General features: G+C 38.6%; 1 protein-coding gene across 5 annotated transcripts in view; it reads right to left on the bottom strand.

Annotated features, from left to right (window-relative positions):
- Positions 1-13,358, bottom strand: part of GRIA4 (glutamate ionotropic receptor AMPA type subunit 4) — a 210,647-nt gene that overhangs the window by 135,421 nt on the left and 61,868 nt on the right. For all 5 annotated transcript variants that reach the window (XM_057372470.1, XM_057372466.1, XM_057372467.1 and 2 more), the window contains exon 3: positions 6,030-6,269. In XM_057372470.1, the coding sequence (XP_057228453.1) occupies positions 6,030-6,269 (240 nt within the window). The remainder of the gene's footprint in view (positions 1-6,029; positions 6,270-13,358) is intronic.

Below are 13,358 nucleotides of genomic sequence, written 5' to 3'. Positions count from 1 at the left end.
TCTTTATTTCACAAGAGTTTGGTACATAACTGCACGATGCAGCTAAGACCCTTCAATTTTTAGTGGACCCAGTCATGAACTTTTGCTTCTTTTTTATTGTCTGACATTTTGCCAAAGGTCAGTAGGATGAAAAATTCATACTGTGGGAATCTTACCAAATTCTTCCTGGTGACAGCAATGAGAAAAAGGCCCAAGACCAAGTGGATAGCTGCAATTGAACAAAGTCAGATTCCCAACATAATTTTTTTAACAATCCAAGACATAATTTGTGTTTTCCAGGTTTACCCTATGACATTATTCGAGCAGTTTAAGGAAAGATTGATGTAGGTTTGGGCTTAACAGCATTATGCAGAAAATAATTCATAAAGAGCACTTGGTGTCAGAACTTTTTTTTTTCAGTATTGTGTTGCAAGGTCACCTGCAATTTGCTTTTTATTAGCAACACTTGGTCCTTTTAACTTACTTCACAAATAAGAACCTTGGCTCATATTTTTATATACAAAAAAAATGTAGATTATATGTTTATATCACTAGTGACTTTAATTCTTTCAATTGAGGTATTGAAATAACTTTACAACTTCCTATTATATTACCACTGTTTTCACTAGTGAGACATCAAAAATTTGTTCAGAAGTGCAGGAAAAATATCAAGTAAAGCTTGATGTAGGGCCAATTATTTCAGCACCCAAATGCCCAGCTAATATGTTGAATACTATATTATAATGATAGTTCTTCAACCTGATTTTACACTGTTTTTATCTAGATCACTTAGAATATTTTTGATCTGATTTCTGAATAATAGAAAACACTAAATGTCTTACAAAGGCAATATATATAATTGAATAGAAATAATACATTATTGAAAGTTGCTCTATAAAAAAAAAAAAAATAGGAAAATAATTTTTTCGGTGTTCCAAGTACTGTGAAAAAGCCATTTCCAATTTCCTAGAGAAATCATGACAATTGCATAAATAATCCTGAGGGGACACAAGAGATCATCTGAGGTGGATACGKCAAAACAGATCACCACTGCAGATACTTATTAACCTCTTCAAAACCTCTGAAGTGGTAACATCTTACTCTAGTGGTAAGAATCTCATCAGACTGCTCCAACCTAATTGAAACCTTTTTTCCTAGTAACACTAAACCTGCCTATATAATTCTATTTCTTGCCTCGATCTCAGCAGGAACAAACAATGGATCTATGATCCTTAACAGTCCTAAAATTTAAAAAAATACAACATTTCCATTTGTGAAGCTATTTCTCTTAGGCTTTTTTTTTTTTTTTTTTTTTTTTTTTTTTTTTTTTTTTTTTTTTTTTTTTTTTTTTTTTTTTTTTTTTTTTTTTTTTTTTTTAGATAATTCTTTCTCTCCAGTTTGAACCCTGAACTGTTTTTTGTACTGCTCATACCTTTGCGACGCTGGGTACCCACCAGGGCCTTTCTCTGTGCGGTCATGCAAATTCAAAGACAAATCCTATGCACCTCACCCAAGACCTGCTCTCACTTTTAAATATGTCATTAGCAAAAAATTTGGGGTTATTTGCCTTGCAAATTGCCATGCTATAGTTGAAACTCTATTTTCAATTTTTTTTTTTTTTCTGTGAGAATGTCAGGCCTGAGCCAATATCACTGGAGTTTCTGATCATGGATACACCAAACCTAAAGCTCGCTGCTGAGCCAGCTACGCTGCCAAAGGACAAAATTAGATTAGCCTGATAAACTAATTGTAAATAAACTCTATAATCTCCCTCAAAATAAGGGGGAAAGCTTTAAATTTCCTGTACYACTTTTTGCCTTCTCCAGACATCTTCTGTTCATTTCTGGGACTCACTTATCCTCCACAAGTTCTTAGAGAYAGAAGCTTAGGGATTGCTACTCTGTACTGTAGGATTAATTCTAACAGACCACCAGTACTTACATAACCCTTCTGCCAGGTTTAGGTTGTCATAGAACAGTTTCAACTTTAAAGGAGTTGCTATGAAAACACTATCCAGAAATGYTGGAAAATTAAATTTACCCTGTGCACAGTGAGCTAATTTTCCTCACCTGCAGCCATGACTGAGTTGGCTTTATGAACATGTAATTAAAAGGAGCAAAGGGAAAGTAAAAATGCATTAACAAGGTACATAAGCAGGCTCACACATGATGCCTAAATTCTATAGAATATAACTGTTTTACAGGGCTTGCCTCTGGTGAACCAACTGCTCTGCCAGCTGGTAACTCTACCCTTTGAGCTCCCACTCTTTAGTCACAGTCAGGAACTGAAAACTCTCTTTGGGAATCACAGCTCAGTTCAAATGGATGCTGACATTCTGTGAAAGCAGTTTCCAGCTTACTGGCTGCCATCCTTCCTGGTGTCCTATGTGTCCCCACGCTGCTCTACAGCCCCTCTACCGCTCTCCATCCTGGGACCAGCTCTGGAAAATCCCTGCASTTTAAGGAGCAACTTCAACCATTCCAGCTCTCAATAAGGCTTCACAGTGTGGAAAACTACACTGACCCCTCTTGTAGCTTTGACTCTTGCAGCAATCTGGTCTAGAGAGGCTCCTGCCAGTGCTAGATTAATGGCTGGACTAGACTTTAAGRGTCTTTTTTGACCTGAATTATTCTATGATTCAGCTTCTTACACATCACACAAATTCCTCCAGCCTTCTTCTGTGGTTTCAGAGTCCAAGTTTTCTTTCTGGTGCCAGAAAGTGTTGTCACCAACTAGTAAAATGACACATATTGGTGCTAGGTCAAAATCCCGTGGATTTACAGATACACAGCTCCACTTGATTGCATGCCTCTTTTTAAATTAAATACCTCTCAGTCACAATAAATAAAACAACRTATATAACCAGAAGGTTCTTCTGGTCTACTCATTTGTCTTTTTCATTTCATTCCCTTTAGAGATTACATCAAATATTACCTGAGCTCTTTTTCCCTGCTGGACCTTCCTTTCCTCTGGGTATCTCATGGGGGCATGGATTTAATTTCAGCCCTTTCCTATTATGCTTTGCATAACTCAAATAAATGTTCTTCAGCCAGCTTTTTCCCTGCCTTGTCTTTGTTCCTGGCACTTGGCTGTTAATATTAATTGTATTAAGCATCAGGTCATAATTAAAACATTTTAAACCTGGAAGGAGGATAAGAGAAAGAGGAATGTATTGAAACAAAAGGACCCTTCAGGCTTTAGCCTTCTGTGTCACTTTTTACTTGCTCACTTTCCCCTGTTAAATAATGAGCTGAATTTTCCTTCATCTTTCTCTTAGTTCTAATGTCTCCTGCAAAACCTGCTCTCCTTTGCCATAATGTCCCTCGCTAGATGCAATTAATTTTGTATTTGTGCCATTCTCCCCAGTGTCTTCATTCTGTCACAGGACAGTGATTTTCCAGACTCTGAGTTTGGCAGAACATCAGAAAGGGAGATTAAACATAATAGCTGAAGCCACCACCTCATCAGACTTTGTGAGGTCCAAGACTGCTGCAGGGTGCAGCCCCAAGTGTGGTACATGGGAATGACCTGGAAAGGTGCAACGAAAGTGCAATCCTGGCCTAGACTGAAATGCTCACACAGCAGTTAACAGTGAAGAGCCTGGAGTTCTGCAGGAAGCTCAGGGGCTGTCCAAGAGATTAATGGAATGATACAACAGAGCAACCCACCTTAATAATAGGATTTAATTGTTCAACTCCCACAAGTGAGCAGCAACTGAGTCATGTGCAACAGAACCAAGAAGCAAACAGGATGGAAAGGCTGGGAATGCAGGTCTGAGAACAACATTCATTTGTCCACTCTGCTACTGAAGGTTTGCCTAAGTGTGTTTTGTCATACTACTTTCTGCCAAGGACTTCTGCCYTTTACAATACTGCTAAATACTGCCTTCTTCACAGCCAGCTGCTGTGCCTGGATGGAATTCAGGCTTATTGCTTACCTTCCCCCAAAAGAGCTCATTCACAGCTTCCCCTTAAGCTGCAAAGATCAACTTGCAAGCCCAGCAACAAAATACTGAGAGGGTTCACCTTCCTTCAATTTGCTTTGATAGGGCTGCTCAGAGAGACAGGGAGACATCTGACGTGTACAGGAAGGATCTCTGACAAAAATTTGGACAAGGTTGATTTTGGGCCTCACTGACAGAGATTCTGTGACTCAACATTAAGGATTTTTTTCTCTTTCCAGTTATTCTCATAGTAAAGGGAAGTTAACTTTTTTTTTAATTTTTTTTTTTTATTTATTTTTTTTTAATTGTATCTGAGGTCAACATTACAATTCTGTCTTGTGTAAAGGTAGTGAAAAATCGATTTACAGTAATCTTAATACCAAAAGATAAATTGAATCTTACTTTCTCCTACATGAAACTGTATCACAAGACCTATTCAGCACCTGACAGACAAGCCAATGTAGCATCCCCTGAATCCAAGCTGGAAAATGTYATGTCTTTATCAAAGACATGCTGATGAGTTCAGATTTGCTGAGTTGAGTGCCATAAGAATCAATTATCAACCATGTTGTTATAGACTGTGTTCTGAAACTGTCCTTGGTGTGATATCACACCCTTAAAAATGAYATCTCAATCTAATTAAGTGTGCAAATTTAGATGAGAAAGGTAACTGCAGGTTGGGCACTTCTTTTCTTAACAATCCTTCAAACTTTTAGAACCACAGGAGAAATTATGTACTTGTTTTCTTGTTAACCATATCCCAAGTAAAAATGCTTTTAAATTCTTTTAAATATTTTTCTCTTTCCATCTAATACATTCTYTAATGCTTCCCAAAACTTCCTTTATGGATCCCACAAGCATTAAAAAATATTTAGTTAAAAACAACTAYAAACAATTATGAAACAATAYACTCTTTCACTTTCTTCCATTATTCATTTTGATTCAAATTCAGATATTTAGGCAGCATATCAAGGTAAAAAATTCACTAAAATGTAGTGTTTGTATATATGAGAAAATTAACTTCTACAGCCATAATCAAATAATTAAACAGTTTTAGTTAGGTCAGTGTAATTCCCTATTTCTTCTGTAGAGTAATTATATTGGAATAAAGCCACTTTAATTCCGGAACAGTCTGTCCACATGGGCARCTATATTGAAACAGCTGTAGTAAAATAATTGAGTACAGTTATGCTGCTTGCTTCCCCCCTGAAAGMAAGCCATCAACATAAAAATCTTGACTCTTTCACAGAAGCTCAGCTATGTTGGCTCAATCCTATTCCRTAAACAAAGGCAGAGGACTCTGCCAGCAGAACGAACACCAACTTGGAGAAGAGGTTTTACCTCTCAATTCCTCACTGAATGGTGAGGTGCAGTGATGCACTTACAGTTTTTTATCAGTTAAACAATTCTGAGATGACCTGAGGAATGGAGACTGTGGATAGAAAATGCACCCTTTTCTGTAATTAACTATATATTTTATAAAAGTTCATGTAAGTTTATAAAATAGTTAACCACAGAAGTAACTCCAGATGAAAGGAGGAGAAGATGGGCTGTGGCAGCACTCTGTCCCTCTGCTGTCCTGTGGACACCTGGAGGGTTCTATCTCTGACCTCCCCTTGCTCTGTCACAGCCTTAGGGCAGAGTCTTTCTTGAGTCTGCTTTGACCTTCCAAAACCTGCAAGTCCCACAGGCTCACTCTCATCTTGGCTTACACCAGTGCAGATGCAGAGCAGTGGCTGTTCCTCTCCACTTGTTTGCACTACTGTCACTTATCAAGTGAACAGAAGAGTGAAGAGACTCACAACATCCTGCTTATTAAACTGTGCTTTTGTTTCACCACCATTAGGTAAAAGATTTTAGTATTCTAGGCTTAGAGCACGGAGCACAGGCTTTGGCTGGTTGATTAAGTGCTACATGAACCCAATACCCAGTTTTTGCAGACGAAGGAGTTCTTCCCTCAGCCACGTCTACTACTCAGTCAGAGGTATTTCACCTCAAAGGCCCTTTAAAATTTGGCTCCCCAAGCTCTCAATGGGACATAAAAGTTCACAGCTCTTGCAAAAGTCACTTGAACGATAAAGATAAGRAAGCTGGGTCACAAACTTACCTCGATCCGTGTCATAGAGGAAAACAAAGCGGTTCCATTCATAATGATCCAGCAAGCTCAGGAGGGCTCCCCGCAGGGACGGCCGCAGCTGCAGCACGAACTGACTCTCACCCTCCGTGGGGAAACTTGGCGTGATCAGGGAGATGTGCAAGGCGCTGCAGAATGAGGTCAAGGTATGTACTGATCTCTTATCATATAGTCCAAAAATGGCAAAAACTCCTCTAGAATACTGGGAGCAAACTGAAAGAAACAAACAAAAAAAMCAGAGTTTAAGTAGTGACAAAACCTGTAAACATGTACTTACATATTCTGACGTCCCCACATTTTTTGATTTTAATTGATATTGATTTTAAGATCGCCTGTACAGTTAACTTCAATTTTCACATGTGTTTTATTCTGGAAACCAATAAATAAATAGCTAAATAACATTTTGCAACTTTCTGATCCTATTCATAGAGCATTACAGTACCTATTGTGGTTTTGCTTTAAAATAAAATATAAAATAAATAACATGTATTTTTCCATACCAGTGAAAAAGTCAACATATGCTGTTTTAACCATAGCTCTGAATATTATCAGACATTAGCATTTCCATTACCTTAAACTGAAAAGTGTTCTCATTCTAAATTATGAAAATTATAAAAAAAAAATGTTATTGACCTTGTAAGTGAAATTTGGACATTTTGAATTGCAGCAATGTAGAACCTTTGCTCCCTTTTAAGCAAGAAGCCCTTGTGGTACATTAGAACATTTCTAGAGACAATGAATAAAAACCTACTTCATGAATAATCTCCTTGACTTTGAGAGGGAAGTTTAAGTAAAACRTAGTTAAGTCAATGTCATCAGACTTTTGCCCCAAACCTTTTTTTTCCTACTCTGTTTGCTAACCTCAAAACCAGAAAAAAAATGACTGGAATATATACTCTGAGCAAATTCAAATCAGCTCAGCTTTAATTTTTTCATATTACATTTACTGCATATGGAGCTGAAAATATAAAWTGTGCATTTTTCTCCTAAGCAGTGGGTGATTTACCCAGTTCTGATGCCAGAATTGGAGTAAGTGGCTTGAGGGCAGTTTTGTGATTTTATGTGCTCCTCCGCTATTATGGCTCCCATCCTAAGGATTTTTATAGCCAGATTGTATATAAATAAAGATTTTTCAAAAGCTTTCTTCCTTTCCCTAGGTTTGCCTTCAACGTACACAACTCTTAGAAACCCTCTTAGTATTTTCTTTTCTGGACCACACAGCACAGATTCCCACAGACTCCTCAGATGACTGGTTTGCCATTCCACCAATCATCACAGGAAATGCTGTTCTGTGTTTTCCTAGCTTCATCTCATCTTGAACACAGATGACCAAAATGTTGAGAATCTCAGTTGAAGGTTTTCTGCTTTTTTTTTTTTTTTTTTTTTACATTATTTCCCCATGTCTAAATAAAATACATTTGCTAATATATCCTAAACTGACACTGCGTTTTTCAAAATCTGAACCTCAGTGATGACAGATGATCCTGTCAGGATCAAAATTCTGCTTCTTTTTCCTTCTGGGCCATTTGCAAATGATGAGTTTCTGCTTATAGCATAGTATTTTCATTAGCCACTATTATTAATTTTCCACCATGTTTCACCTATTACTGTACTCATCAAAGTTATTTACTTGCACAATTATAATCTTAGTCTGCTCTGTTCGATGTACTTTTCKGCCTCTCCAGAAAATTTTCTCATGGTATCCTGACTTTTTATCACTGTGTCTACTGTAAAATTAGACACTTACTATCTTTCTCCTGTAATTGTGCTTCTCCAGCCTGGTACCTCCTCTTCTATCAAAATTTGTTGCCATCTTCTCCATAGTTTCATGCCTGCCTCTGAACTCTGTTTGTCTCCATTTCCACAAATCACATCTCTTAAGAGCATGTCTATTTTATTACATTCTTCTGGTAACTGGAAGATAGAGATCAATCCTGCACTGTCTACCTCAGTAACTTCTGGTTGCATTTTATGCCATTTTCACTCTATATCCAGATATAAAGATTTCTTTCCATCAAAAACTGTTCTATAACTTCACTGATCATACATATCACAACTTATTCAACAGCTTTAACTTGTTATTCTGTCTGCCTTTCAGTAAACCAATTCTTGAAGAACCAGGAAAGACAGATGTGATTTCCCTGTTCCCATTAGTCATCATTCCTCTTTTAAGATCAACGTTCTCCTTGAGTAAAAATCAATGTAGAATATCTATTAGTTTTAAATCTCTGACCATATTTTATTGCTTGTTTGTCCCATCATCAATATAGAACAGCTTCAAATATTTTCCTATTTGTTTTTATTTAAATATATAAATACATTTCTACTGTTGTTTTAATGTCTTACAWAATTTCATTTAGGAAGACCTAACTTAGTCTCTCATTTCTGCAGCAAATGCCCTTTATCCCCCTTTTCTTTTTTCAACATAATCTTTCTTATTAATAATCCTTGTTAATCACTTTATGTATCTTCCTTGTATAATCATTCATTCAGTTGCAGCCTGTACGTTACTTTTCTCTGCAAAGGGATTTCTCAGTGTTTTACAAGTATTTCTGTGGGGCCTTCTCTATCTTTAAACATAGTTCAGTTGACTCTGACAACTGAAATAACTGAACATGAACCTCATGTATGTAAGTGGTAGTTATCCAATGTGTTTCTTGTTCAGAGAAAATCCTTCCTAAGTCTCCTTGTTGTTGTACTTCTTTGCAGTTTTACGGGGGCATGGAGTATTTTTTGCAACATGTGGTCCTTACAGTTGGAATCCACAAGATGAAAAATTCAAGAARTCAATGTCAAGCTGTGAAATTGTGCACTTAGTGGAGTTAAAGCTTGAATTCATTCTCAGGATGTAGAAAAAAGCCAAACTTGAAATTTCATTAAGTAACATTATGTGATCCTGAAGTACTTATAACTTAAAGTAACAGAATAATTTTTCATGCTCAAAGCAAACTATCCTTGCKACAGTTTAAATCCAAATATGGTAAAACATTATCTGAATGCCATTAAAGTCCTGAAACTGCCRATCAAAGAAAACTTGTGCTATTATGCTTGAGATCAAGACTGGGAAGTTGCAGAAGAATGTCCTTCTTTGCTCCTTTGTATGAAAAAATGCCAAGATGAGTTATGAGAATTTTTTCTTACTCAGTACAAAACTAACAGAGAGGAAAAATGCCTGTGACACTATGGAGATGAGTCTTAAACATATGCAGAGATGCTGCAACACTCCTGAATCAATTTTACAGTAATCAGCAGCGACCACAAAAATCAGCAAAGCCATGAGGATTTGCATTCCGACTCACTAGTGTTCTCAGAAAATGCCTCCAGGCAAACATGACTACCTGGATTTCCCAATTCTTTTTCCATTTCTCTTACACTTCTAAAGGCATTTTACTTATTAAAAATGCACCAAAGTATGCTTGGTAAAACAGTCACATATTAGCATTCTAAGAAAATTTTGCTCAAGACTTTTCCCTCATAAATATAAAGTAGTGACAAATTCACTTTCATGAGCATACTTTGAAATACATTGAATAACAATTTGTCTTTAAACCAGATATCTCTTCATAGCTGACAACTTACTATCCATATTACACTTAATATTTTCTCCTGCAGATTTTGCAGTGCCATTGGTCCTACAAAGATGAGATGAATGTGGMGGTCAGAGTCATACAATCTGGTTTAGGTAGAAAGGGGTGTTACAGATCATCTAGTTCCAACATTCCCTGTCATGAGCATGGACACCTGCCCCTAGATCAAGTTACTCAGAGCCTCATTCAGCCTGGTCTTGAACATCTCCAGGGATGGGGAGTCCACAACCTCTCTCAGCAAACTTTTCTGGTGCCTCATCACCCTCACAGAGAAGAATTTTTATCTCATACCTAATCTAAACCTACCTTCTTTCAGTTTAAAGCCATTGCCCCTTGTCCTGACACTACATGCCCTTGTAAAAAGCCTCTCTYCATCTTTCTTGTAGATTCCCTTCAGGTACTGGAAGACTGCAATTCTGCCTCTCTGGAGCCTTCTCTTCTCCGGGCTGAAAGCTGGCTCTCTCAGTCTGTCTTCACAGGAATATTGTTCCCAGGGCTGAAAAACCAAGGTGTCCCACSTGTGGACTGCCTCCAACTYTMTCCTTGCTGGGAGAGATCTGGGAYCCCAGATCTGGATGCAGCACTGCAGGTGGGGTCTCACCAGAGCAGAGCACAGGAGCAGAGTCCCCTCCCTGCCYTGTTGCCCACACTGCTCTGGATGCAGCCCAGGACAGGTTTGACTTTCTGGGCTACAGGGGCACATGGCTGAGACACACTGAGCTTCTCACCCACCAACACCTCCAAGGATTTCCACCCACCAAAGTTCCTGTTATTGTTTTAAAGACAAGACCCCCACTTTAAAACAAATCTAATCTTGAAAAACAAAATGCAAAAAATTCCAACTTCTTCTTATTCCCAAGTTATACCCATGCAGTTTAAATCCCCTAAACAATATATCTAAAAAGAAGTCTGATAAGTAGTGTACAGCTGCAGTGGTAGTTTTGCTCAGCAGCAAACAGGTACCAGGCTTGGGAGTCATAAATGCAGGAATGTGGAAGATCTGCAGCCTAACACCAACGTAACATGACAGATCCTGCTTCAGAGTCATGATTTGCTGACCACAAGTATTCCAGGACACAGGCTCTGGAATGAGCATTTTAAAATGCTTTTCCCTACGTTTTCAACTCCTGTGTGGGAAACCCTGGCACAGTTAACTGCTACAGACATATTGACAGACACATTTATCTGTCATAAAAACACAAACTACAGAATCACCATAATTGAAAGACTCAAGACTAGTTTGCATTATGAAAGYTTTTAGATATAAGGACAGGCTTTCACTGCTGTTTCTTCCCTTCCTCCTATGCTTTGGACATCCAAACAGGGATTAGGGATTGTGGTTGATCAATTTGTCTGACTGTCCTTCCTCCTCAGGAGATAAAGTCCTTCACAGACTTCTCCAGAAAGGGACCTTGCCATGGGCTGCAGATCTCCAGGAACTGCCACACTGAAGGTACTCTCCACCAAGCACAGTCTTTCAGGAAAAGAATGCTTCAGCCTGCATCTCACATTCTTGTCACAAAACCTGCTCAGGTGTGGACTCTCCATAGGTTGCAGCTTCATTCAGGGCATTTTCAYYKSYYCMMYKKKGGKYYKSYYCMWKGGSYKSMRRKKGRWYYYYKCAWYCCYKKKGRWYYYCMWKKKSYKSMRGRRMACAGCTGCCTCACCATGGTCTGCACCAGGSRCTGCMGGGGAATCTGAGCTCCAGTGCCTGGAGCATCTCCTACCCCTCCTCTGCACTGACCTTGGGTCTGCAGAGCTGTTCCTTTCACATATTCTCACTCCACTCCCTCAATGCTTCTATGCAGTGTTTTTTATCCTTTACTAAATGTGTTATCAGACATGTCCTGCAGCATCACTGACAGGCTCAGCTTTCGCCAGTAGCAGGACTGTTTTGGGGCTGGCTGACAACTGTCTGACATGGGAGCAGCCCTTGGCATCTTCTCACAGAGGCTGCCCCTGTAGCCCCCTCCCCAAAGCCAAGGAGAGGCAGGCACGGATCTCTTCTCTGTGGTGACCAGTGGCAGAACCCAAAGGAATGGGCTGAAGAGGAGTCAGGGGAGGTTTAGGTTGGATATTGGAACTAGWCTTGATGATCCTTGAGGGTCCCTTCCAACTCAACATATTCTATGATTCTTTCATCTGGTAAACTGYGGAGAGCAACACATTTTAAAAGTATATTTACGATAGAGTCACATTTCCTTGCCACCATAACAGCATATAAAGGTTTTCATTTTAGGTGTGTCTACAATGCCATCAGTGGCACACGTCATCATGGGTCACAGTCATATGCACTGCTTTGTTCAGCTGCTGTGCACCTTACAGCACTGATGTAAAAAACACTGCGTGAATTTTCCCAACCTCAAGAACTTCCAGGAGGARCAGCCTACCCATACAGAGATGCAAGATCTGCACGTGAGATGAAGGACAGAAGGGGGATTTATTTAATCTAAATATRAACCTGCCTCCCAAGGTCAAATGATTTATCAATTTATGTCTGTCAAAGCTCTGACACCTGAGATGAGATTTAGCAATATTTCTAAAATAGCTTTCAGATTGGCATTTTCTGTTAAAATGTCCAAAGATCTTTCTGTTCATTTTGCACAGATTATCCCAACAGTGTCTTTCTCCTCTGTGCTCTCTGATCCACCTYCTCCTGACCATTCCACTGACCCCCACCTCCCGGAAGAGGACACAAGTTAGACCCCTGGAACTGAGAGACAAGTGATCTAAATTCATCCCTCTGTAGCTTTAAGCTACCTTGCACCCAAATCCAGMATAGATTTGATCTGCACATGCTCCTCCTCACTTGTGTTTGAGACTGCTGATTTAATACTAAATTATGCTCTTGCATTAAGAAAAATTCCCARCACTGAGATGAGCCTAATGAGATGAACTAAATCACTGATATAAGATGACAGACAGGATTATAAAAGAGAAAACAGTGTTACATAAAGTGGGTAGATGAAAAACACTATAAATGTATTAGGTCCAGTTTACTACTATCTTAAGAATTGTCTGCAATAGAATAAAATACCTCTAAATACTGTTATCCAAAATAGGAAAAAGGGAAACAAGGAGTTTTTTACAGATTATACAGTTAATGCACCCAACAACATCCAACAAAACCCTATTCATGGTCTATTTATAGGCCCTGCACCCTCTAAATTGTTGTCTACCTTTGTCTTTTGATCACAAACTCCTTCAAGCAAATTAATTATMTTGCTCTTAGTAGGCATACATCACATGTCAGGTAGCAACATATCTAAAGCATTATAACCAGAAATAATATCACATTGTTACTTTAACCAAAATCAGCTTATTGCTCTTCAATTTAATACCATATTCATGGTTGAGGTGAAAAAAGAGAGACTACATTAAGATCTTTCCAGCTTTAAAAAAATAATTAAAAAAAAAAAGAAGAATCACAAACATTACCCACTTGAGTATTTATTCCTCTCAAACATTTATCCTCCTGTAATAGGATACTGCATAATGAGAAGTCTGGTATGTTGGGTGCTGAATCTCTGAAACTAAATTCCTACCCTGGAACAAGTCACTTTGCATTCCCATGTCTCAGTTATCAAGTTTCAACTGTCTGTGCTATGGAGGACTATAAGCACTTGACAGCAAGGCCAGTCTCCAGTTAGGTATCTGTAAAAACTTTAGCACAGTGGTCCAGCTGTGAGCACTGTCCCAGAGAGTATGAATGTTA

Source organism: Malurus melanocephalus, unplaced genomic scaffold, assembly GCF_030028575.1.
Source record: "Malurus melanocephalus ecotype Western Australia unplaced genomic scaffold, MMel_1.1 scaffold_172, whole genome shotgun sequence".
Taxonomy (NCBI): domain Eukaryota; kingdom Metazoa; phylum Chordata; class Aves; order Passeriformes; family Maluridae; genus Malurus; species Malurus melanocephalus.
The sequence above is the reverse complement of the archived record's forward strand: the minus strand, read 5'-3'. Positions and strand labels throughout refer to the sequence as shown.